The sequence below is a fragment of the Corvus hawaiiensis genome, chromosome 3, assembly GCF_020740725.1.
Source record: "Corvus hawaiiensis isolate bCorHaw1 chromosome 3, bCorHaw1.pri.cur, whole genome shotgun sequence".
Lineage (NCBI taxonomy): Eukaryota > Metazoa > Chordata > Aves > Passeriformes > Corvidae > Corvus > Corvus hawaiiensis.
The window spans coordinates 104724919-104751814 of NC_063215.1; the positions used below are offsets into that span (position 1 = coordinate 104724919).

At 49.2% G+C, this 26896-nt stretch overlaps 1 protein-coding gene across 6 annotated transcripts in view; it reads right to left on the reverse strand.

Annotated features, from left to right (window-relative positions):
* Window positions 1–2432: 2432 nt before the first annotated feature.
* Window positions 2433–26896, reverse strand: part of STUM (stum, mechanosensory transduction mediator homolog) — a 48690-nt gene continuing 24226 nt past the window's right edge. Inside the window, exons 2-5 of one of the 6 annotated variants that reach the window (XM_048297870.1) lie at window positions 17229–17408; window positions 11591–11599; window positions 7797–8588; window positions 2433–4675 (exon numbers count right to left, since the gene is read on the reverse strand). In XM_048297870.1, coding sequence (XP_048153827.1) covers window positions 8551–8588; window positions 11591–11599; window positions 17229–17408 — 227 coding nt within the window. In that variant the 3' untranslated portion in view covers window positions 2433–4675; window positions 7797–8550. Of the gene's footprint in view, window positions 4676–7796; window positions 8773–11590; window positions 11600–17228; window positions 17409–26896 lie in introns of all 6 variants that reach the window. The other 5 variants (XM_048297871.1, XM_048297869.1, XM_048297874.1 and 2 more) reach the window with 5 other exon arrangements.

Genomic DNA, 26896 nt, shown 5'->3' on the forward strand with positions numbered 1-26896 from the left:
GTGGAAACAAGCTCTGAAATAGCCTGTAATTGTAATATTACCTACTAGGATCAGGTGCTACCTTCTCATAGCTGTGTGTGGATCTCAGTGTGTATCTGGACTGCATGACTTAGAGATTTAGACATAGTACATGCATACCTTGCAATAACCCTCCTTTGCACAGACATTGTTTTTTTTACATGGTTGCTCAGGCTAGTTTGAACAGAATACAATTGAAATGATGCTTTTCTAAATGTGTATCTCTAAATGATCCAATATCCAGGTGGTGTATTTCCATGTCTCTGCATGGCAGTAGTGAGAGCTGCTGGTGGGCAGACCCCAGCTCCCTGTTGGAGGGAGCTGCACGCCAGGACTGACCCCAGCCCTCCTGCACAAGCTGCTTTTGCCCCACCAGTGTAACAGCAGGCAACAGCCCAAACTGTCCCAGATGGCCCGAAGCAAAGCACACCTGGTTACATGGATTGCTCTGGAGCATGCAGGAAGTCACAGCTGCTCCCCATCGCCCTGGGAGTGGTGCTGGTGCTGTGGCTGCAGCCCTATGGGTCTCCCAGCAAGAGATCCTGCAGGGTTGCATGTATCCCAGATGTGTATGGCAGCTGTAAGGAGGTGAGTTGGTTTGGGGAGGCTGCAAGTGGAGAGGGAGGGAATTGTCCCTGTTGTGTGGTGGTTGCTGGAAAGGGAGTTTCCTTGGGCCCACCACTGCTGTGCTGCACGGAGCAGGTGCACAGAGGAGTGACAGCAAGGGCTGGGCTGTGCTGTGAGGGCACCTGGGCTGGCTCTGCTCTTGTGTTGGGGGTGAGCCAATTTGCCCCTGAAGTCAGGGTGAGGGGTGTGTGGTGGCTGTGGGCCTCCCCTTGGGCCACGCTGTGGGGGAGGTGGGTGGCCGGGCAGGGGGGTGCCCAGGAATGTGGTGTGGGGCTTGGAGCAGGGCAGCCATGGCCTCTGGCTGTGCCTCCTCTGGCTGGGCAAGGGGGCAGCAGCAGCTCTGGTCTGGCTTCTGCCCACCCACAGGATGCTGGAGAAGGGCAGAACAGGACTGTGTTGGGCATTTCCAGTTCCTCAGGAGCCTGAGCTTGTCTCCTGGCAAGGGCCAGCATATTGTAGGGTAAGTGCCCCAGGGACCTGCTGGTCACCCTGCTCCCTGGGTTTCTGGGTGATGGTGCTGTCTGGCTTCAGAACAGGGACTGTGGTCTCTGCTGCAGCTGAGCTGGTGCTGCTGCCTATTTGAGGAGAGCCAGGAGAAGCTGCAGGCTGTGCTCATCACCACTTGCCTCTCTGCCTCTTCTGACTTCTTGAAAATGTTCTGGGTTCCTGCCTCATGATGCCAGAGTGCTCCCTGGGACAGGGGCTGAGAAACAGCTGGAGATGCTTGTTCCTTCAGCTGAGGGAGAGACCTGTTCTCGTGGTGGTGCTTGGATGAGGACAAGGCATGGAGGTTTTCCCTGTGTCTCATCTGTCTTCACCAAGCTCCAGTTTCTGACTTAGCTTTTGTGTGGTTTATTGCTAATTTTCCTCCTCCCCTTCTGAAATGGTTCCATTAGCAGGGTGCTAAAGAAATCTGTGAAATAATTATCCCAGATCTCTCTAGTGGGTTTGCCATGTGATGGTGTGTCTGCATGGCTGTATTAATAGTATCATACTACTATACATCAGTTTTCATCCCAAAGTGCTTCCCGTGCCGAGGGGTGAAGCCTGAATAGAAACATACGGCACGTGAAAGGGAGCTTCTGCCTCACCTCCCAGACCCCTCAAAGCCATGGGGTGTGAGAAGACCCTTCTTGCTGGTCTTGCACCAAATCCGAGTTTGGTCCCCCAATCCAGTTGGGATCTCCCATGTGCTTCCCCACCCACAGTGGCTTTGGAGAGGGAGCAGAGCAGTGGCATTTTGTGGCACTGTACATCACAGGAAGAGCACGGGGTATGGTTGCCTGAAATGTGCAGGTGTTTTGACAAGCTGCTGGTCCTTGCAGCAGAGCTGCCTTTCATGGGAAGGCTCTGCCACCTGCTCAGCTCTGCTCAGGTGTCTGTGGCCAAGCTCCTGACAGCACGTGGGCTGTTCTCTCACAGGGATAATGTGCCTGGAGTCATACTGAAGTGTTAAAATTGCAAACAAGACCCAGTTGAGAAGGGTTGCCGGTGGGCATGTGCACAAGGGGACAGAGGGTGGCTTTCCCCCCCTCCCTTGTCTCCATTCCAGAGGTGCAGGTGAGGCTCCTCACCAGCCTTCTCCTCCTCTGGAAGGTCCTGGTGGTGAATTCCTTAAGGAAGCCATGCCCTGGCCCCTGCCTCCTCTCCTCAGGGGATGTGGGTGTGGGCTGGTGTCTGCTGGATGCTCTCCATCGCCTTGCTGGTGGGAGGAGGAGAACCAGAAGCCGTTTGGAATCAGGATTGATGGGGTTTCTCCAGGTGATGTAAAGAGACTCTGCATTTCGTTCCAGCTGTCCAGCAATAGAATATATTTAACTTTAAAAAAAAATATCCACAGTATCAAAACACAAGAAGTCACAATCCAATACTCAGTGATATAAATAGGCGTACAAATGGTCCTCTGCAACCCCTCAGTTTGGGCTCCAGTATGAAAATGAAAGGTGGGCTCACCAGCAAGGTGCAAATGGCACAGGTGGGCAGGCCCCTGCTCCCTCCTTCCTAGGGTGGAAAAATCTGATGTACCCATACATGGCCAAAACCAAGGAGAACACAGACTTGAGCCAGCGATCCCCCTCCCAGCCTCGGGAGCAGCGCCTCTGTCTGTGTGTGGTGGGTGAAGGAGGGGTGTGGGTCAGGGTGGGATCACTTGCTGGGTGTTTGGGAGAGCACTGCCATCACCTCCAGGCAGGGCTGGTAGAGGTGAGCCCCTGTTTTGGTCCCAAGCCAAAATGTGCCATTCCCTTTCACCTGCCTGTTGAAAGCGTTCTTAGAGCTGGAAGATGAATTGAGCTACTCTGGCCTTGCCATTCTTAGAGCCTGAATGAAGCCTTCACTTCCCACTGCACCATTCCAGCAGTGGGGACAGGGCATTGTTGCTTCCCTCTGGCCAGTGGGTGGGTGCAAGAGAAGCAGGACTTGGCTTTTAGCCTGGCTTGGTTATTTATACAGATGACAAGAGGAGGAAGGATGGCTTGTGGGTGGCATGAGCTCTGATGGGATTCACTGTAATTAACCCTGGTTCAGTTGGTGCCACTGTGAGCTGGGGTTTTGCAGCATGCTGCTCCCACAGGGGGGTGGGAATGCTGAGTGCCAGTTTGGGAATTAAATTGCAGCACTGCTTCAAAGTGCATCGTGTGTGTGTGAGCATGAAGCAAAGTCAGCTATAAAATACAGGGCTGTGTTGCCACACCAAGGTTAGCAAGCGTGTGGGAGAAGACATTGCTTTTAACTGGGAGGAATGTCAGATCCAGCCAGGCTTATGGGTCCCCTTGTACCTGGGCTTGAGATGTCAAGGAACTCTCAGTGGTGTCTTGTGGTGGATGCAGTTTGGGCTGGGTAGCAAGAAAATGCACCCTGGCTGGAGTGTATGCATGTGTGTGAACTGCAGGGTCAGCCCAGAACGAGCAGGAGGCAAGGCTAGGGTGGAATAAAACCCTGGAGAATACTGGGACTGTGACTCTCCAGCTTCCCATCCACAGAGCTCAGCACAATACTCACAGCAAGACTTAAGGGACGATTTCCAGCAGAACTGAAAGGTCTTCATTAAAATGTGTGACAGTCAGTGCACGTGGGCAGGAACATGCAGCTTTGTGTCTTGGGAAGCACGGGGTGTGGCACAGATGGAGTCACAGACTAACACTCCTGACCCCAGGCTGCCTGTGCCGGAGCTGCTCCCAGCACAGAGCCCCGCTGACCTTCCTGGCTGCGATTGCCACGGCTGCTTCTAATTAAAATCAATTAAGCAAATCACCACAACAGGCAGAAATAAGGCTTTTTGTCCTGGGTGTCATTTGACAGATTTCAGAGTGATGCCAAGGCCCTGCAGCAAGTATGGCCAACCAGGCAAAAGGCTGGGAGGGTGGGGCTCACCTGCCAAAGCACCTTTTCCGTGGTAAATACAGATTTGGCAACACCAATGAACTTGGGAGAAATGTTACTGTGCCCTGCCTTGCAATGGTTGGGCTGACCCAGAATGAAGCTGGTTTTTGACTGGCTACACATTTGGGTTGGTTCCTACCTGGAATTACTTTCCAATGAGTAGTAAATCAGTTGTTCAGCCCGGTTGGGTTCAAGTACCAAGAAACTATTTCATTAAAGCCCTTTTTTTTTGGTTTGGTTTTTGTTTTGTTTTGTTTTGTTTTGTTTTGGAGAAGCCTGGTTTTCACAATCAGAAAGGAGCAGCAGAAAATTCCGTGTTGCTGGCAGACGGGGGTGAAGCAACTGCGTTTATTCCTCGTTACCCACTATCACTCTTTAGCTGTAGAACTCGCGTGTCAAACATCTACATTTATAAAGCAGCTGATGGTGCTGGGATAGCTGGGTGCCATGCACTTTGGACCAGCTGGAGGGCTCGGGGCTGCGACCTCTGGCTGTGCTGGCGAGGAGGCAGGGCTGGGTGGCAGCAGCAGTCACAGCACAGCTCCCACACGAGGGAGGGGATTTATCCAGGCCCGGTGGAGGTGGAGGTGTTGTCCCCTCTGCAATACTTCGGAAAGAGGTGTGAAAGCGCTGGGTGGTTAATTTTACCCTAAAGAGAAAGAAAGTGATTGTTGATGGGAGGGAAGCTCCAAATTGTTACTCATAACTGTGTCTTCATGGCACGGCTCTTATCAGTGCCTGGATTGTGGGCACCACACACACCCCCTCCAGCTGCTGCCAGCTGCCCACAGAACTCTGGCCTCTTGTGAGAGGAGGAAAACCAAGTCATAGTGGAGGGTGTGATACTAAAGATGGGATTTGCAGAACCCCCTGGTGACCACAGCCCTGCCCTGGGCTCAGTCTCTGAGATCCCCACAGCTCCCCTCTTCTTGCCATGGGGAGACCTGAAGCCAAGGTGAGGGGCACACCACTGCCTGAGAGCAGGCTGCTTCTCACACCTGGGCTGGGAGGAGCTTGGCAGGGCGGGTTTTATTCAGGGCTATTGGAAAAAGCACAAGGATTTATCATTGTTATTGCTACCACAGGACAGCCTTGGGGAAAATGCAATTTGATGCTTGCTGCCTGGTAGCAAGGCCAATCTATAAAGTGGCTCCTGTCCTAAAGCAGAGAGTGGGAAACTGTCTGCTTCTAATTAAAATCAATTAAGCAAATCACCACAACAGGCAGAAATAAGGCTTTTTGTCCGGGGTGTCATCTGACAGATTTCAGAGCCTCTGAAGTGGTGCATTGAGTGTTTTCTTGGCTTCACCAATTTCATAAAAAGGTGAAAGATAAGAAAAAATTTTACAGAGCAAAACCTGAAAGTAAATTATAAATCCCACACCTCGTCTGTGCAGTGCTGCACTGCGGTCCCAAACTCCCTCCCGCAATAAATGCAGCCAGCACCCAGACCTCACCAAATTGATGCTCTCAGAGACCTGCAGCCATCCCAGGGAGGGCAGCATTTCCATTCAGTCCTTTCCCAGCCAATCCAATTCTCCCATCCTTGCTAGAGCACAGAGACAGACAGCACCAAATGTGGCCCAAAAGGTCAGCAAAACCCTGGTGATGCTGATGAGGAGCTAATTCTGCCCCTTTTTGTTCCCAGGGGACCTTTTGTACAGGTGCTGGGTCTCTGGGATGGGGCATCTGCTGCTGATCTGACATCTGATGCCTCAGCAGATGCAACTTTTGGAAGTTTAAGCCCAGTGAAAATGTCAGCTTGTTTAATCCTCCCCAGCCTGAGGCTTCTTGTGCTGCCTGTCCACTACACATTTAAATCCACCTTCTAAAAGTGAACCCGACTTCCCAGGCACCAGAAGTTGTTCTTAAGCCATGCTTGCTGCTCCTCTTTCAGAGCTTCTGCACCCAAAGGTTTTGCCTGGTTCCTTTTATCCATGGCCTGTTATCCATGTCTGCAGGGGCTCCTGCACACCCATCCTGACACCACAGCACAACTAACTCTATGCTTAGGCAGTGTTTGGTGTTTGCACTTGACCCAGCCATTCTGTTTTGGCAAAGGTGAGGGGTTACTGTTGCTCTTTGTCGTTGCACTCACTGCAGCTGAGTGGGCAAGTGGTTTGGGTGGCAGGATAACTGTGCTGCTCTTCCTCCTGAGCACTTCCAGCCCTGGGTGGACAGGAAGCACCAACTGGTACTTGCCTTCCAAGGAAACCTTTGCTTCTCTGCTGCTCGTGTTGTGTGGCTTGCGCCGCTCTAAAACTTGATGGGTTTTCATCTCTTTTCCTCTAAAATGACAAATGCAAAGCTTTCCTGTCTGCACCATGGAATGATCTTCGCTGATCTTCGCAGCAGCCCAGAAAGTTGAGCTCAGCATCCCTGTTTGGATACAAGGTAGTAACTAAATACCTGTTTCTGTCTATCCAGCATGGCAGACCAAGCCATGGTTTAGGGTGTGAGGCAAGGGAAATGCATCCCAAGTTATTCCTGTGGTTCTGCCATGGGGTTGCTTTGGAGACCTGTCATTTCCCTTACTGCATACTGCTGTTTCTCAGCTGTACAAATACACTGCCCTAGCTGAAGTCTGGCTTGGTAAAATATACAATTAATTGTTTATATTATGAATTTGCCTCCTTGTTTTTATTTATTTATTTATTTATTTTCCAATTAAGACTGCTGAGATCAGAGGAAATGCTTGAGCCAGCATCTTCACAGCGAAGGCCGGTGTTCCCAAGGCTCCCAACTCTCTGCCCCTTTCTCCTTTTCAGGCAGCCCAAAGCTTTTTATAGCACACAGCCATGGAAGGGTGAAGTGAAAAAAGTCTGCCATCCATTCTGATGCCTGCATAGGATAAATGTGCATAGTTTGGAGGGGTCCTGTCCCACCACGAGTTAGTTGGGACTGTGGATGATGCTTTATCCTTAGCCCTTGAGAAGGACCTCCTGAGCTGGGGGAGCAAAGAGGTACTGATGCCTGCTTTCCACAGGCTGTGGGCTCACAGCACAGGGCGGGCACTGGGCAGGTAGGAAACTTTCTGGGAAGAGAAGTCTTGCATTAAAGCCAGACAGTGTCCAGACATCAGGAGAACACCTGGGCCTGTGGGGAGACTAAGCCAGAGGTTTACACCAAAGCACCGAAGGAGCTTCCTGCCCCAGCAGCTCTCTGTGGGATCACCGACAGGTGCCCTGCCCAGCACAGGGCTCTCCTCCACCCTTGGTGGGCAGCTCAGGGGCACTGGCTGCTGTTTGACACCCCAGCTCTCTTTACAACAGGAGGTATTTTAGCTGACAGGACCTGTTCTGCATGAAAAATAAAAACCTTTGTTAAAAGCAGACCATCATACCAGGAGAGGCTAGACACTTGTAGAGCAGTGGGGTTTGCTGCCATCCCTTTCTCACCGTCTGCCTCTTGGCAGGAGCAGTGGGCTGGGAGTGGGTCTCAGCTCTGCCATGCCTGGGCAGCTCCCTGTTTTGGCAGTGGGTTTGTGTGAAGCTCCTCTGGCTGGAAGGACTCTCCCTGGATGGGAGCAGCCTGGCATTGTCCTCTTTCAGCAGGGCTCCTCCTCCTGCCATCTTTCTGGAGTGGAAAAGCATCCAGGTGCCGACACCACGCTGAGGATCAGAGGGGTCATTCCACCTGGATGGCCACTGCAACTCTGCACATCAGGTTCAAACTATGAAATCCCAGCCCTACCCCGTTTGGCCATGGGCCTTCCAGCCACAACAGCTCCCAAAGCACCAGGTTGTGATCCTGGAGCTTCAGACACTTACCTGGGGAAGCTTCAGCCAGGAGCACTCGGCGCGCTCTAAGGGGATCCATTTCCAAAGCACAGAGACGCTGCCAGCAAGTCCCTTTCGGGGCAGGAAAAGTCTCGTTCTTTGGCTCCCCCAGTACTGTTTTACACGAGAGGCTTTTGGCAGCACAAGGCTGTACTCGCTGCCCTAGAGGCGAAGTGCTGCAGGACACCAGTCCTGTGCTAGGCATGTGTCCCCTGGGCTGGTGGGAGCTCTGGTCTTTGCATGGTGGCAGCGGATGGAAGCAGGGCGTGGCCCCAGTCACTTCAGCGGTACAATACGATTTACAGCAAGCACTTTTCTCAAGACATCTGTGGGGACAGAGCTTCAGTGAGCGTCATATATACACAGACAGCTGGGTTGGACCCTCCACTACTGCAAAGCAGTCAAGGATGGAATCTCGGGGTGGGAAAAAAGTACCACTGGTTTGCTTTGACAGCCTGTACATATATCTATGAATAGCTCCTTGGCATTTGATGTTCGCAGCCAGCGTCCTTTAACAGCGAGCATAAAAAGGAGGCAAAACGTCTTCACAGCGACCTCCCCCGGGAGGAGAGAGAAAGCAGCATCTCCCACTCCCCTGGTTCAGCTGCCTGCCCAGGTGCCACCTTCGCCAAGGGTGTTTCCTTGTCCGGGCACCCTCGTCCTCCTCGTCGGCCGCCCACCGCGTGCTGGCCGGGACCACTCCTAAGCCAAGCCATGCTTGCCTCATCTCCGCTGCTCGGGGCCGTCAGTGCAAGTCTGCGCCGGCTGCTCGGCATCTCCGCTCCGCTGGACGGGCAGGTGAAGCGGGCAGACACAGGGAAACAAAACAAAAGGGAGAAGAAGAGAGACAAAGGGTAATGAAAAGGTCCGTGGCCCACGGCTGCCAAAGGAAATCTCTCGCCGTGTTTCTCTGACCATACTTGTCCCAGCCACTACAGCTGCTGTGGGATCCCCTGTTCCTTGTAGCCTGTGAGGAGGGAGGGGAAGGGAACATGATTAGAGTTAATTCCTAACGAGGACCCTCGGTGAGGCTCAAGCAAGCCACAAGCCTGGTTTACCAGGAGTGGCAAAAACCACGTGGGAAAACAGGGAGGCTGCCACATTGCCCCTCGTGGCCAGGCTGCCCGGGGCAGCCACCCTGCCCTGCTTTAGCCAACAGCTGCCTGGTGCTGCCACCTTCCTGGCACAGCTATGGGGACGCTGGCAGCCAGCCCTGCTGCTGTGGCACCCGCCTGCCGCCAGCCTGGCATGGGCACAGGCAGCTCTGCTTGAAGAGATTGTAAAGGCACAGAAGTACCAGCGGTCACCAGTTCCAGCCCAATAACCTAAAGCTTTCATGGAGTGTGTTTTCCTGCAGTGCAGGGGAAATGGATGCCCTTGTATCCTGCTCCAGAGACACGGCTGTTCCCAAGCACTGACCTGGCAGGTTGTGCATCCGACACGCATCTCTCCTTGTGATCTATTTGTGTTTGAACCTCGTCCTCCCAGAGCACTGCCAGGCAGGAGGAGGTTGGTTTCCTCTCTCCATCCTTTTGTTCCCATGCTGGCTTTTGCTAAGGGTGCTCCCCAGCAGCAACCAATTTGCACTGCAGTTTGCACAGGTGAACAAACACTTCTTGGAGGAGAAGAGGAATGCCTTGGATCACAGGCTGACATGTCAGAGTTCAAACAAAGATCTCGGGATGCCTCTAATGATATTCTCACTGCCTGGTTCTGCACTTGCTTTGCTTCAGCCCAGCAGAATTACAGGTGCTTTAGTTAGGGCACAGCAGCCAGCTGGTGGGCCTGGAGGAAACTGAACTTTTTCAGCAGCAAAACCAAGGAAACTGCCTGGATATCTGTTCTTTCACACTCTTTCCTCTCCTGTGGCCATGAGGTTTGATGCACTTCCCAACCAAGACAGCAAAGCCTTTGGGGTCCCCACTGTGTTGCAGCCCCACGGATGTTGCAAGGGCTTGAGCAGCTTGTCCTGCTGCTTGTCACAGCTCCTCGGGGTCCTGGGCCTCAGATTATTTACTGTCCTGCACACCGTGCTTGAGGGCTGCAAATCCCATAGAGGACAGCTCCATCCCCCAGGAGGGCTAGGGCAGGGAAGGGCAATAGGAGGGCATCTGCAGCTCCTGTGCTGGTCCAGGATAATGAGAAAAATACTGGATTTTTTAATGCTTTCCTAAGCGGTTGCAGTGACTGTGCCAGAAGCTTTACCCGCTCTCCTTCCAAGAGAAGCTGGGCTTGTTATTCTGACTGTATCAATGCAAAAGATCTCCTTATTAAAGAAGCAAACTGTCCTTTCTTGCACTGCCTGCCACAGTGAAGATCTTTCAACTAAAAAACTTTTTAAAATCTGGAGGGTTTTTTTTCTTAGTTTAAATAACGTAAGTAGCCTGTCATTTTTATATTTTGAATTTCAAAGAGGCCTGACATTTCATATCTCAGAAGAATGCTTAACTTTTCAAACACTTTCCCATTTATGCTTTGTAATATTTCTTTCCAACCCTCATGTTAGTCTTTTTTAAGTGCCTTACAGAAACTGAACACAAAATACCAGCAGGTGCCAGAACCCCTATCTCTAAGGGACTTTTTGCTGAACTAAGAATTGACTCCAGCAAATGAACTTTGCTGTACTTTGGAAAAAATCCACACATTCACCCAGGCTTGGCAGTCTGGATCTCCTGCTGTTAAACAAGCACAAGGGACAGATTAATGACACTTAACTGAATTGCTGCCTTTTGTGTGCAGCTGAACAGAAAGACTCTCATCTCTTTCAAACAGCTTTTTCTAGGGGGCAAAATGATGATTTCACATGCATTTATGTTTTAAGTGTGAGCCAGCTCTGAAGGCAAGGTGAGCTGGCTGGAAATCTGTACTTGGGGCTTGTCTATGGCACTGGTTTAATTTGTTTAGGGAGCACAGTTAAAAAAAAAAACCAACCAACCAACCAACCCCATGGACCAAAAAGGTGGGGCCTGCCTTAAATCCTCAGCAAAAGTAACAGTAACTTGCTTGTACAGCCATGCCTTTTATTGAGATAGAAGAAAATTAAGACTGAGAAATCCTTTCAGTCTGGCTATTGGTGTTGAAGCTGGCTGGAAGGAAGTTACAGTGGCCAAGCCTGTCTCTCTCTTTACATGACCAAAGTAAGGCAAAAAATGACCTGTCCTATGCTAAACTCGTTTATTACAAGATTTCAGACGTAACTTATCAAATAGTTTATATGTGAAAATAGTTACTGCATTTCTTGCACAGGAATAGCTGTTCTGTAGGAAGCAGCTTTACGTTAATATGCCTGCAATAAAGTTGAGGTGCAATCCTGTACAACAGACAGCTCCGGGTTCAGGATTAAGTGGGCCTGTGCACAAAGTCACTGATTTAATCCAGTTTACTTGAAATTGCACTTCTCCTGTAAACCATGGCAGTAAGACTGAGGCAAAAAGAACTCAGTCTGTGCACAGGCTGTCCTTCTAGGGCTGGGTTTGTGCAGAGGGCGGCTTCAAGGCTGAAATGGGTTCCTGCTCTGCTCCGAGGGGGCCCTTGGGGCATCCCCAGAGGCATTTCAATGCTGTGTGAAGATTTTCACCATCCCTGGGGCTGTGCAGCCAAAGGACAGACACAGAGACAGTCAGACACACATATGTAGAGGCACATGGTTGGACTTGGGCTGGGAGTGGGCAGCACTGGCCAAAGCGACTTCCAGATGTCGTGCCCTGACCGATGCTCACTGCTCTCCATGGGAAACTGCCTCAGAGTGTGAGGAGGAGGAGGAGGAAGAACAGAAACAAACTTACCTTGTGAGACTTTGATGGTGAACAAAAGGAGGCAAAGGAACATGAAAGAAAGAGAGAGGGAGAAATGTAACTGTAGACGATATATCTGAAACACATGGAGAACCAGAAGAGAATGAACAAACTGAGGCTGCAGAGTAAACAGAGAACAGCTGCTCTACCATCAGACATTCACACCAGGGCTAAACATTACTTAAAATCCTTTACTTGAAGTGGATCATTTCATTTGGGACTCTTGTTTAAAGATGATAGGGCAATCATCATCTGCTTTTTCAGCCCCAAGCTGGACAAGCTGGATGGGCTAGCACCTCTGAGCAATGCTCCCAGAAAATCTTTCCTCCATGTCATCGGTATTTCATGGGTTTGACTGAAGGGGAACCACTGAAGGAAGGCATCAAACAAGACATCACAGTGTACCAAAGGGCACATGGCATGCCATTCACAGTCTGGGAGCTGGGAACACTACACCTGAAGAGTTTTTGGTAGTTTCCCTGCTGAATTTGCTTGTGTCCACAGATAACTCACAACCACAGCATGCCTCAGCCTGTCTGGGTGCTGCAAACACTGGTGCTATTTAACATTCCTACAATAGTTTAAGAACTTGCCCCACCACTTCATTTGGTAGGAAACTGTAAAAAAGGGTATTTTAACTACTTTCCTCAGGCCTAGTTTGGGTGATGGCTCTTTTTAGATTTTTTTAAAAAGAGTAATAAGTCTAAGCAGGCAATTTGTCCTCGGAATTTTCTTCATCTCATGAAGGGTTACCAGTTGTTTTGGGCCTTCTGCTCCCCTTTCCTTCCCAGGACAGCCGTATTACCTGCCCTAGCAGAGGTCCTGCAGAGCAGAGAGGTTCGGTGATGCTCCCCAAAGTCCCTCAGTGCCTGAGGATACAGTGACTGTGCAATCATCTACTGCTGCTTCTGGCAGGGTCTGAGCAGACCAATTAGCAAAGGAGTGACAAGGATGGCATGATTACAAGTGAGTTCTCACTACTGGCTGGCAATAGCCCCAAGAGTCAGCTGAAGCCCCCTCCAGTGAACCTGAGAGCGATGGTGCAGCCATCGTTCATTCAGAGGCCAAAAGCTGAGGGAGGGCTTCCTTCAGAAAGCAGGCTTGACTTCTTGGCTGCGTTCAGCAGAGGCAAAGCAATGCCTGGACAAACAGTCCCTGACTTGTATCCCCTGTGCCACATCAGCAGGACATTACTATATTATTTCTCTGGTGTTTCTGTCAAGAAATGGCACACAACCTTTTATAACAGGCTCTGAGCAGGTGGGGACTTCTGGAAAGGCCATTCCACTGTGTTCATTCCGCACAGCGGGGCTAATGAAGATGTGGGCTGGGAACAAGGTGTGCCTTAGCAGAGGGAGCTTTGCCTGGAAAGCCTTAGGAGGCTCATTTTCCAGTTGGCCTTGGCCAGCTAATTAGCTCTGGTTTGCCTCAGCTCTGTGCATCATCCCCGCAGAGCTGGCGAGGGCTTTGAGGAGAGCACAGTGCAGCAGCGCTGCCCAGACATTTTTTGGCAAAAGAATTAAGTGCTCCTTTGTAATTCTACCTTTGCCTTCAGACAGCAGGTACAGCAGAGGACTGTTCCCAAAGCCATATGGCTGCTTAAGGAAGATATCTGTGGTGTCCAACGGGGCCAGCTGGCAGTTCGTTTAAATTAGCAGAGAAAATACCCTGTGCTGTGGTGCTGCCAAAAGTAATTAACAGTGACAGCAAAACTGCATTCAATTTACTTTCCTTCTGGGATATTATGCTGCTAAAGTGCACCTTAGAGGAGATGAGGGTTGGACAGGACCCCCCAGGTCAGTCGGTCTCTTGCTTGTCCCTGACAGACACGGGTCTACCCACTCTTGGGGTCTTCCAGGGACAGAGAGAGCAGATCTTGCCATGCCACCTCTGCAGCACTTTGACCTTACTGGAGGAAAAATGTCTTCTAATTTCCACACAGGTCCTTCCTGGTGTTATTTAAGTCTGTCTTAGGCTGAACTGCTGCCCTCTCACATTGACTAGCCCACTGAACACCTTCATCACCAACACGCCTACTGTCTTACGGTTCTCTGGACTCTCTCCAGGTTTTCCACTTGAAGTACAGCCTCCAAAGTTGGCCACAAGCCTCACCACAGCTTTATGCATGCAGAGAAAGGTGATGGGATCAGTGAAAGCCCTACAAGCTCTGCTCCCACCTGCCTGTGTGGTGTTTGTTCCCTCCGTAGCAATGTTCCCCCTGTGCCACTTGTGACTCACTGCAGCCACCACATCCTTCCCTGAAAAACAAGTTGTTCCCTAGTGTGTATTTATGCAGTCAATTAATCCTTCCGTAGAGTCTTGGGCTTGTCCCTGCTGAGCAGCACTTACTCTTTCCAGACCATTTCTTTGATTTGCGTGGATCCGGGCACTGTCCAGCACTGGTGTGCAGCTGGGGAGCCTCTCCTCCAGTCCATCCTCAAGCCACAAATGAAAATACTGAGCAGAGCTGGATTCAGGAGGGACCTTTCAACACACCTCTCTTTATCTCTTCCCAGGTCAGGAAAATCCATTTAGAGGACAGTTCTCAAGCACATTTTCACGCAGGCCACGTCCCCCTGGCTTGCTGGTAGGAACGCTGTGCGAGACGGGGTCAGCATCTGAAGGTTAGGGATGGCTGACTGCTGCCACCTCACACAAAATTAATTCCTCTGCCACCAAAGGGAATCAAGCCAGCCTGACACAGCTCGCTCTGGACAAACCTGCGGTGACTTTGTGGGGGTTTTTTATTTTTGTATTTTATTTTCTAAATGCATGTGAGTCACTTACTTGATTACTTCTTCCAGTAATTGAAGTATACCTGATTGGCCTATAATTCTTCTCCTTGTTCCCTCATTAAGGACAGTATGCCATTATCTTCAGAGCAGACTCCCCCTTTCCATGCCTGGGAAATAGCACTAGAAGATGAAAAGTTGCAACAAGGCTCCCGTTCAAAAGGCATATGGATGTGGCACTTGGGGACATGGTTCAGTGGTGGACACGATGGTGATGGCTTAAGACTCAGACTCAATGATTTTGGAGGTTTTTTTCAACCTCAGTGATTTTATGATTCTGTGGTTCTAACTCCCTCCCAGCTCTCTACCAGCTAACAGAGAGGCCCAGATCCAGGAAGCAAGGTACTTATCACTTAGGGAAAGTCCGAGCAGAGTCTCCAACCCTTGGCTGCTTCCCACCTTCCTCCTCACTGCCAGCCCTCACCAGCTTAGACAGCATCCTCTGTGTTCTGCCTCTAGCCCATCCAAATAGCATGGCACCCTCACAGGGACACATGGGATCGACCACTTCAAGGCAAGGGGACTAGAGGTGGGCAGTATTTTCACATTTTGTTAACTATTTCCCATCTGCACACAGATTTAAGTTGCAATGGTATACAATTTCTGTCCAGTGCCTCCAATGGTTTGCATGCAAACAAAACCCAGCCAAGGCAAACTGTTTCCTGGCAGTGTTCTTAAATGAAATGTCTTATTTCTTGAATTTGAAACATGGTTTCCTTCTTAAGTTATTATTTTATTTTTAGCATGATAACAAGAACCACTTTGGGTCTGACAGGGCTGTTTGATCCACCTAAGAGCAACCGATCACTTTACTCCTTGTCTCAATTGAGTTTTTTCTTTTATTCTCCATCAACCAAGAGCTGCCTTATTTACCCACTACTTTCTCTGCATGGCATGTAAACTTAAAAGCAGCTATTTAATGAGATGGAAAGAAACTCCCAAGGGCTGCAACTCGTCAGATGCTGCTGGTGAAACATAAGACATGTTGGTTCCTCTTGCCACTCTCTACTACCACCAGAGGGATGAAATACTGCTGCTGTGCTTGGGGACCTCTTGATCTGAGCATTCCCACCACATGCTGCTCATCCATCCTCTGCCTCTGGATTCCATCCTGGAATCCAGCCAGATGTGGGAAAGAGTGTTTGGGAGATACTTCCAAGCTGTGTGGTTTTCCTCAACAGTGAAGGTGGAGCAGAACCTCCAGTAAGACCCTCCTAAGTGCCAACCCCTCCAGCTGGAGAACAGGGCTTTGGAGCAAAGCAGGTCACAGTTTCAGTGGTGATTCTTTATCAGGACAGATGCTTTCCTGACTCTCCCCACCCCTGCAGAATGGGGTTCTGCCAGACAGCAAACCGCACACGGGGGCTGCCCCGCAGAGGAAGAGCAGAAGAGCTTATGATTATGAACACGCAGTTACGGGATTACACACAAATCCAGCAGATTCTTAAGGACACATCACACATGTACACCAATTCACAATTTAGCCTCAGAAATCACCTGCTCTGCAGGTACATCTGGAAGGAAACGTGGCAGGTGGTTTGCAGGGTAAAGCAAAGAGCAAGAGTGCCTTCATCCCGAGGAAAGCTTTTACTTTGCACATGTTGAGGTTTTTAATATCCATCGTTTGCTCTGCATGAGGACTGCCCTAACTGAAGCTGGCTCAGAAATTAGCAGGTGGTTTGGTGAGAGGGTTTAACCCCTTGGGTTGGCAGCTGAAAATGTGGACTGGTTTCCTGCTTTTTGTTTTTTTCAATTTCATCCATTTTGTCTTTAGGCAGGTTCCTGGCAACTCCCTGAGATCCTCTCTCCCCTTCTGTCATGCAGCCACAGATGTCACCAGCAGAGATGACAAAGTGGAGCCCCTTCAAACCAAAAGGCCAGAGCTGCTGGTAAGATGGTCTCTGGGAGAAAGGCTTGCTTTGGGAACTGCCTGTCCTGTCGGCCTGAAAGATCTCAGACCTGTTTGGTTTGAGGGCTTTCCCACCGGCCTCTGACAGCCTCTGGAAAGGGAGTGGGGTTTTGCAGATGCCACCAGCACCCTGAGCTCTGTGTGCTTCTGGCTTTGGAGGTGAGGTGAGGCTGTCACCTCAATCCTCTGCACCAGGATACAGGAGGTATGATACAACTTTTACACCAGTGAAAGCCTCTACCAGATAAAAGTTACTGTATTCTGGGTTGGTAATATCTACTAACTGGAGACTTAAATTATGTAAATTTTAAAAAGGATTCTTCTTTCCTTAGGCTTATGTTTTAGTCAACTCCAAGGGTGTATGGGTAGTCTTGCTAGGAGCAGCTTCTGCTGCCTGCTGGCTCAGCCTAAGAATATGGTCTGAGACATGAAAAAAAACAAAACAGAACATTGGGTAAATGTATCCTGGGGAGGAAGGGGAGGGTCCAGGAGAATCCCCAGGGCTTTTTTGGGGACAACTGGCCCTGGGAGCAGAACCAGCCTAGCAGAAACGTCTCACTAACCACAGATTTGCAGCCAGAGTTGCAAGGGAGAAAGGGCTTTCTTGTTCAAATGGATATGACCACGGCAGACGAGGCTCCAGACAGCAGAGTTCACAGTGCTCCCCCTTCCTGCACATTTCATTTCATAAAGGGAAGTTCTTCACCCATGTGGTGGGATGGGAGGCTCTCCCAGAAATGTCACAGGGCCCATTCCTACTGCCTCCTAGCAATTTCTCTGCCTACTGTGTTTCTCATGGACTTGCAGAGCCCATCCTGTGGCTCTTCTTCCCTACAGTGCAGCCCAGTGGCTTGCAGGGACATTATCTGGGACCCAGCAACACGGGCACGGAGAGGAGAAGTCAGGAGGGCGAGTGCACTGTACTTACTTGCAAGAATGACCATGTCCATGCCCCAAAATATGCTCATGATCCAGCCGACCATGACGATGGCCGTCAGGATCTGGATGAGGGCAGCAGCGATGTTCAGCCAGAAGACACAGCACATGTGCCGGTCAGGGAGGTCAGTGCGGGCCCCACACAGCACCGTGAACGCCGACACGAACGTTCCTGGGGAGAGAGCAGCAGCACAACACTCACTGAGAGCCACGGCCTCCTGCCAGATCCCTCCCCTTAGACCTGCTCCCCTCGTAGCATCTCACTTCCCGTACTTGAACACCAGGGTGGAAAAAGCACTCTTTGGGTTTTGGCTCCTTTCCTCCCCACCCGACAGTAACCATTTATGCACTACAAGGGAGTGCTGTGTGTCTGTGGAAATACCTTTGTTCTGCCTGGTGGCTCTCCCCTGGAGAGAAACACTACACAGCAGCTCTAAAAAGGAAAACTGAACCCAGAGTTGCAGGACTGGCTCTAGAAATATCTAAAGGTTTGGCAGTCTGCTCTAGAATTCACAAATACTGCTCTAGAAGGAGCAGACACACACAAAAAGGAGTGGCACTGCATTTTTGCACGGTGCTTTTCCCAATCACAAGCTGCTACCTCAGGGCATGTTTTAACCAAGAACTTTAGGAAGCTGAACTTCTTAAAGTGCTGGAGCCAGAGGATCTGGTGTGGCAGCCCTTGGCTCTGCTTGAGACCAACTTAGAAATCTTGCAGACACACTTCAGACTTCCTGAAATGTTTCAGATGAAGGAGTTTGTTGATGCATGAAAGTTAAAGTTGGGGGGAAAAAAACTACACCACAGCAGCCTTTCACAAAGATTCTTCCTAAATTTATGCCATTGGACAAGGCAGGTTTTTTACTTTTAGCTGATGTGGTGTGCTCATGGCTGGCTGAAACTCACAGCTCAGGGAAGGCCCAGGCAACATACAGAAATACACAATATGGGTAAAGAGCAGAAGAAACTGTTCCTGGCTCCTATAAAATATGAGCTGTCGGCCAGGAGGTTCAGGCACCTCATCTAAGTATGGATTTCATCACCTCTTAGCATTATGAATTGTCTTTGGGCTTTTCTTGATGCCTTGAGAGGCCACCTGAGAACAGAGACTAGACAGGAGTAAGGGAGTAAAGGTAGGTATTTATTTGAAAGGCCTTCAAAGGTACCCCCTGGGGAGCCAGAGGCTACTGCCAAGATGGACCCCAGGATGGACAACAGGTCACGAGTTCTTCACACTTTTATAAGTTTGGTTAATTTGCATAGCAGGGTTAATTCTCCAATTAAAGCTTCAGTTAATGATGTAATTTCCCCCCTTTAGAGGTTTTTTGGTTTATACTTTTTGGGCCTAGGACAGTCTGAGTGTCCTTGGAGAGCAGGCCCAGAGAGGCTTTGTTATGTCTACCTAGCATGAGAGAGCAGAAATTAACAGGCTACAAGAAACTTCAGTTACACACTGGGCAGTACAGGATTTGAAAAATATGAAAGTTAAAACCTAAGGCATCATTCTAAAAACAAGTGCAGCATTGCTAAGTACCAAGATGCAGTGTTGATTGTACTGAATAACATAGTTCTGTGAAATGTTTCCTTTGCTCAATACATTGAATGAAATTGATGGTTTCTATAAAAACTGCCTTTTTTCCTCTCAAAGGATGGAAGCCTGCAAACAGCCTGTAAGATGTGAATGAATGAACACATCTTCAGTGCACACGAGTGCCTTGTTGAACTCAGAGGAAGGCGGGAGTCCCTTGGTTTGACTGAAGGTGAGGACAAAACACTCAGTTGACACCCTTGTAGTAAAGCTCATTAGACCAAGAGTGCAGAACCATCTGGTTAGAAGCAAAATACCATTTTGTCCTGTGCTGCCAGGGTGGTGGAAAAGAGAATCCCTTTGCTGCCTCTTCCTCAGTGGGTCACAAGGATAACAGGCAGCTGAGATGCCAAAATGCTGGGGAAGGCTGGCTACAGCCTATTTTTAATCCTGCCACCCTCTGCAAGCTTCAATTCCAGTGTCTTCCTAACACTCCACCAGCTCTTGAAACCCTGCTCGTCTTCCTACCGCTGTCTGGATCCGATTTCATATTCCCACCCCCTCCCTGTGGCACATGCCAGAGCTGGGCATGGAGCAGGCACGGAGGGGAGGGAGTGAGTGCTGCTGGGGCAGGGGGAGGCAGCCCTACAGCACAGCATCACTGGCGGAGACAAGGGCAGCATCTTCTGCGTGAGGACCACCCCGGGCTTGCTCCTCTGGCTTTCACAGGCAGGGTTTCATCCCCTTATCCACCAAAAGAAAAGGGTCTGCAGAGAGGAAAGGGAAAGTCATTATAATCCCAAAGGATGTTGTGTAAATCTCTCCATAGCTGTCTTTTGCTCTCTGGCTTTGTTTTCCATGTCTCTTGTGTCCCCCACGTAGGATTATGTGACATCTCTGCCCTGCTTCACCCACCTTTTTTTTTTCTTTGTATTTCTTTCAAAGCAGAAAGAAGCCTGGAATATTTCCCCTCATGCTTCCTGAAAGTGCTGTCTTCAAAATTACACTACAGCACTCTCTGAGATTAAATATGGATTGAGGCAAGATCAGAGACTGGGTGGTTTTGTTTTCCCATCAGGATGCAAAATCTTGCCAAATGGAAATGCCTGTCTCTTTTTTAAATGAAAATCTTCCCCTCTTGCCTTACCTTTAACTCTTCCAAGACGTATTACAAAGAAAGGTCATAAATGAGCAATAATTCTTAAACTACAGTTTCAAATCCTTCCAGTGAAGCTTTTAAGATATTTACATCATTAGAGCAAGGTGCTGAATTAGCCAATTAATGCTCTGAATACCACAGTGACTAAACTAAAGTCTAATCCCATTCAGAAAGGAATAAAGCTAACAAAGCATTTAAGTGTCCTTCTCTGGACTGGGAATAGATACAGAAACTGGGATTAAAATCTCATGAACCTTGGCTTCTGATTCCTCTTCAGGCCACTTTCCTACTCACAGGAGCCAAATCATTTTTCCAATACCAGTGCATTTTCTTTATTAATTATGATTAGCCAATCTTTGGGAGCTTGCTGGCATTCCTGAATACAAGACTTTAGCCATGCCAGCAGGCATAGGATAGAAGCATTTCTCCCCTACTCCACATATGCTTGAGAATGTGAAGCAGGAGTAAGAGTCTTAAATGCTTTTGCCAAAGTAGATGTTTTCCCCTTAGGAAGCCATCGTGGTTACACCCTGCCAAATATGGAATTATTTGCATCTGGAAACGGAGAGGTGGAGAGGAGGAGGAGGAGAAGAAGGAAGGCAAACAAGCTGTATCTGCTGATACCACCTGGCTGCCTCAGAGCTGGGGCACCAAACCATTTCCCTCCCTGACCAGGCATTCAGACACTTGAATCCCTAGAGCCCGGAAATCCTAAACCCGGAATGCCAACCGCTGGGGTGATGGTGGCTAAATAAATCAGCAGTCCAAAAAGGACTCAGGCTGTGAGTGCAACCAGCAGACACAAACCAGTAACTTCACAAGCAGATACAAACTGAATGCCCACGCAGTTATGCCAGTATAACATAAGTGAATTTTAGTAAGCATTTCTTCTATCTCCCCAGTGGAAAACACCCAAACTGCAATGAAATCTCAGATTATTCTAAATCATGAATTAATACTGCCTCTTTGGGGACACAGGGGAGGTGATGAAAATGTCCTGTCCTGTTTTCAGTGAGTCTTTGTTCAGCCCCTTGCAATCACGTGGCTGAACTGTACAGCCCCTGTTGCACCTGAAGCCAGCAAGTACCAGGGGCTGGGCAGAGGGATGGGTGGAAGCTGAGCATTGCTGTTCTGGAGCAGCTGGGAGGCAGAGGGTGAAGGCACCATGTGCAGCAAGCCTGTGAGGGGGTGTGACACCAATTTTGCTCTTTGGACTCGTCTCACCTGGGGCAGTGTCAGCCAGCTGGGGCACCCACATGGCATTGGGATAGAAAAAGAGCCCCTGAGAGCCTCTGCTTGCTTTGGCTGTCAGTGCAATTGGGGTATTTTTAGATTACACCAGTAAATATAGAAAGCTGCTTGTTTCCAACAGCTTAACCCATTGAACATGGAGAGGCTGTGTTATCTGCAGAACAACACAATTAAATGAACGGGCAAAGAAGGGGGTTTTACCCTTTCTCTCCTCTCTGGTCCATTGCCATGCAGGATAAAGTCCCCTCTCTGGTGTATGCTGGTACCCTGGCAGCCAGGGCCTTCACCTGCTGGTTCCCTGCCTCACAGAGTACACCAAAATAGTATGACAGGGATAGTTTGGGTTTTTTTCTTTTAGAGCAAAACCTCACACCCTGGAGAGGGCTCCCCTGGTTCCCTACTGTTTGAGCCACTCATCCAGAGTGGAGAAAGGCATGAGGTGGAGACCATGGCCTGTCCTGCACAGTTTCCTCTGTGCTATCTGAGAGCAGCAGGGGCTGTGTGTCATGGAATACCTTAAACTGTATGAAATAAGTTTTTCTCTCCTGTTTTTACAAGAAAGCCTATCCTGGGCACTCCTGCAAGAGCTTTAGTCAGACAAGGAGCTTGGCACATTTCATGTGGAGAACCAGCTGTGATGGCACCTTCCCAGAAACATCAGAAGTGGGAGCCTGGTTGGAGCCGGAGGGAGACGGGACACTGATGACCACAGTGTAAGTGCAAGTAACTTGAGCATGCAGACAACTTAGTGGGCTTCCTGCTGACAGCCAGATATCCGAAACTTCCCAAAAGAAAGCACCTCTGCTGCAAGGAAATCACATCTGATGAGCTGCTACAGGTGGAGGAACAGCAGAAACCCAAATTACTGCAATCAGGGGCCGCATGTGGAGATAATGATTCTATGATGATGATCCCTACCCTACAAAAGCCTGGAGCCAGGGAAGGGGTGGGAAATACTCCTTCCTCTTCCTGAAAGCCTGGAGATCATTTAAGACATTCCCCTATAGTGCTGGGAGCAAATAAGGTAGTATTACTGTGTCACCTTTCCTGCTCCTAGAGAGGAAAAACAGGGCCACGTCACGACTCAGGGGCTGGAGCAAAGCTGCGAGAGACACACAGCTGGAGGCAGGTACAGGCAAAGATGGGAACAAACTTGGAGGTGTCTGTGGGAGCAGGGCTGTTGGATCATCGTGGGGAGATGTAATTAATGAGTGTGTGTTTTGTGGGGATGAGCTGTACCTGTGTAATGTGCCAGGGGAGCGCTCTGTGGGGACGTGTCTGGTGTGTGTCTTTGAATTTGCTTAAGTAAAGTGATTATTAGCTGTCATTAAACAGTGCTGGTAGGTATTGTGAGGCAGATATTGTGGATGTGCTGAAAATTCATGAGATGTGCTGGTTCTTGTTCATATGAGTCAGAAAAAGCTGTGCAAGAATAGTTATAAGGATTGCACTCACTGCCTCAGAATAACAGTGGCTATGGTATCTGTTAGTCAAGGCATCCTTGGTCCCCAGTGTCATGAACTTGTTTTAATACTCTAGTTAGAGCTGTAAAGAGTTGTTTCAGGCTTGGAGGCCTCCTCTCATCCTTGGCATCAATCCAATGCCAGCTGTAGCCCTTTGGGTTATGATGAGGGAAACTACAAAACCTTGCTTAAGGAAGGGCTATGGCAGCATCTGCTGATGCTCAGCACCATTCCCCCCTCTGCTTAGGTGGGTAGAGCTGGGCTGTGGAAAGGCCACCATTAACAAGGTGATAAAATGGAGTTGCAAAGCATTAATGCCCGGGATGACCATCTGCTCAAGTTTCCTAAAGCAGACAATTGTTTATGTCATTGCTTGAGGAAACAGATGCAAAGCAAAACCCCCTGGAAGCATTCTGGCCAGTGTGAATCCTCACCAGTGTCCCCAGTCTCCACCTGGCTGGATCTCACTGGGGCCTGAGCTGCATGAGAGAGAGCCTGCCAGTGCAGGTGTGTCACCTAAACCCCCTGAGATAAGACTGCTTTCTCTCCAAGCTTGTTGCAGCTCTCTGAACAGAAAAGGCTGGTTCAGGAAAACATTTGAGGTACCTCTGTGTCATCCATTGTGGCTGTTGCAGGGCTCTTGACAGGGTCTCCACTATGCCTCCTCTTCCCATGGCTCCCTCAGGGAGCTGTGGTTGCAGGCAGGGGGCAATCAGTGAATCTCTTTGGTTTGCAGCAGAAGTAGAGGTGTGGAGGCTGCAGGGTGTCCTCTTGACAGAGCTGATCTTTACTGAGTACCTGGCTCGTGGCCAGCTGTGCTCCTTTGCCAGGGGGCAAATTCCTACCCAGTTTCCTCAGAGGCACTCTGAGTGAGCAATGGAAGACACCAAGCCATGTGCCACTCATAGAAACAGATGAAAACCAGTCCACAGGGTTACAGGTGCACTCCTGGAGCACAGCATCCAGCTGGACAGTCTGGGGCCTTCTCCCACTGAGCAGCTTGGGAGCACTGAGGAACTCCTGGTGCTGCTGCTCCTATGGGCTGGGCCGGAGCTCAGTGCAGGGTATGGAGGCTGTCACCGACACTGCAATTCCTCACTGGTTAGTGGGTGCTAGGCTTGTTTCTCTTGGCAAGCTGATGGTTGGACTTGGTGACCCTAAAGGTCTTTTCCAACCTTAATGATTCTGCAATACTATGAAATATGAAGAACATAGAGGTGGCAAGAATGCAACACCGTGCTGCAGCACCAGCAGGGCCTAGGTGTCCCCCACATCCTTCCACTTGTAATTCATTTCAGCCATGGAAGTAAGCCAGAGCTGAGTGCAATTGCCTGGTTTGGAATTTTTTTTCTAGAAATAAGCATGTTTTAGACTAACATCTTAAAAGCTCAGGTTAAAGCCTAATTAAGCAGCCATGGGCAAGCTTTTTTCATCTTTCCAGTGTCCATACTGAAGTCTGCCCCTTCCAAATACAGTGCAAGGGGGCTAGAGTGGGTAGGTGGTTTTAACAATTTGAGGGGTAAGAAGAGCAGGAGCAGTGGACAGCTTAGGCAACAGGAGGCTTGCTTTGGTCCCTCTTAGAATTAAAAATGTGAATCCCACAAATTCAGATCAGCCAGGGGGGACACTGATGACACCTTGGTGTCAAAGCCATCGCCTGCAAATGCCAGGTCCTGTGGACAGCTGTGTGGGCAGGACTCAGGCAGGAACAGCAGGAGCCGAAGGGTAGGAGAGGGAGAGGAGAAAGGGAAGGAGGAGAGAGTGGAGGCAGCAAACGTGAGAGAACCTAGATGTTGCCATGGAGAATAACTCATGAATTTTTCCTCTGTGGCCTGCTATTAAAAATGTTTTGTTTAGCTTCTGCCAGCACATTGTTTTTATTTTCCCCTTCCATATCCGAAGGACATCCAGAGGGAATTCTGGCTCCCTCCATTCCCTTTGGTCTCACTGTGGATGAAAACATACAAGTCACTTGACAAGAGGGAGCTGGCACCCTCAATCCCCATCTCCACAGGGTCTGTTCCAACTCCCAAGCCTGCAGAAGGCAGGCTGTGTATACGATTAGCTCCCTGGTTTCCCTACACATGTGGAAAATGGCCAGCATGTCCCAAAGCACTGGGTGCCCATGAGTGATCCCAGCTGTCCCAGCACCGGGCTGGAGCTCCAGCGCTGAGCTCTGCATCTCTCTGTTATTAGCAGGTTTGTGTCATGTGGTCAGAACACACTTGACAGTGTTTATGTCGCTTCCACAGAAGACAGCCCACGTGCAAGTAAGACAGCAGTGCCTTTGCATCAAAAATGAGATTTTTCTCATCTTTAATGCTTTAGAAAAAGTTAACTCTTCTAAAAATGCGGAGTTTTAAAACAAAAACTTCAAAACTTGACTGCAACAAACTTTCACAGGCTTCCAAGGCTAAAAATACACAGCAAAATCTTAAATTACAGGGGGGGGTGGGGGGCTGCATGGAGGTGAAGTGACTTACTAAAGCTTTAATTATACATGGACCCATCAAAATTATTTTTACTCTGCAGCACTGCAATGTTTTGAACACTTAAAAGCAGCCACCCATAAATAGTGAGATTGAAGTACAGCTTGTTCCACTGCCAGACATTCCACAGTCCTTGGGTGAAGTTGTCCAGTCCTATGGTTTAATTCTGTTGACTTGATGCATAAAATTAAGGGTGTGCTTGAAGTACTTGAGACTGGAGAATTTCTGCTGAACAGCAAATGCAAGGCCCCACTGCATAATCCACGGTGGTGGAGCAGACCTCAGAACTCTGCCAGGACTTGCTGAATTATCTTTGCAAGTTGCACCTAATTGATTCCCAGACTGGTTTTTTTCCCTCCTCTTGGATAAATGATGTGGTCCCAGAACCACCAATGACATTTTGCGTCATATCAAAAGTGGGTGACAGCCCAGCTGCACGTTAGACAGGAAATGAAGAGCCAGGGAGGCTGAATGACCTGTCACTGCTTCTGCTGCTAGCCAGGGTGTACCGGTTTGGCCAAATTTAGAAATATATCCCCTGAGAGAAGGCACGTCACCACCCCTCCCCCACCAGGTTGGGGAAAAAATAAATTTTCCTCAAAGGAAAGTGAAAGAGATAAAAACGATTTCTTTAACAAACACACGGGAAAAGGAAAATAATGCTAACTAATAAAAATCTCTCACTGTGGAGAAAAAACCTGGCAAAGTGTTAAGAGTCCTCCCTTTGGTCTCCTCCGAGCTGAGACTTGGCCCAGGGCCAGGCCCTCTGTGCTTGATGGAAAGTCCTCCCGATGTGCTCTGATATTGAAGCAGTCCAGTAGAAAAGGGAGAAAATCTGAAATTCCTGGGAAGGAAAAAAAGTTCAACTCCAGTCTCTCTCTGGAGAAAAAGAAACTGAACAACTGGCCAAAAGCTGACCGGGCAGCCGCAAGCCGGGTGCCTCCTCCCTCCCCTGCCACAGCTGGAAAAAAAGTCGCTATCTGTGTGTGACCTTGAACAAGCTGCAAACTGCTTTGAAAAAGTTTTGCTCAGTTTTCCCTTCCCCCTCTCAGGCTCAGTTTAAAGGCATAAAAAGGCACAAAAATTAATTTCTGGGCATAGGGCAGCAATATGGGATACACATCATAAAGTCACCCCAAGACACAGGGGCACTGCTGTGAAAACAGCCGAGGCACTGCAGCCTTGCTTCTGCTCAGTGCTTGCTTTTTTTTCTTTGCTAATGGAATGGAGGGAGGATTTTAATTAATTTGCATCCTTATTAAGTATGCCAGCATTCAGAGAAATAATGCAATTGGCTTCCAATTATAACAAACATCAGGGAGAACAAAAGGCATGACTGCTGTTTACAGCACAGGGCACTTTGCTCAGAGCTCATCTGATCTAAGTGGACTCATTCCTGCTGCTCTGTAATTTTATCAGCAATTTAAAAGCTCTGTTTCATGGAATCAGCTCTACTGCTGGTTTCTCTCTATTGTCTCCTGCCATGCAGAACTTTCTGTATTTATACTGCCTATTGTTAAACCAGGTACTTATCCCACCTTGTGTTCCCTTCTCCTGCTGCCAGGAACACCAGCTTGGATGCTCTGCCATAGCTCTCCTAGTCCCAGTCCCAGGCTGCTCTGCACCCACCCATTGCAGGAGCCTGGGACCTAAATGAGAGAGGAACCAAGGAGCCAGAAATAACTGTCCACTAAACCATCGCTTGTTTCTTAAGACTCTCTTTAAGACTCTGATCCTATCCACAGAAATTAATTTTCTGTTTTCTTAATG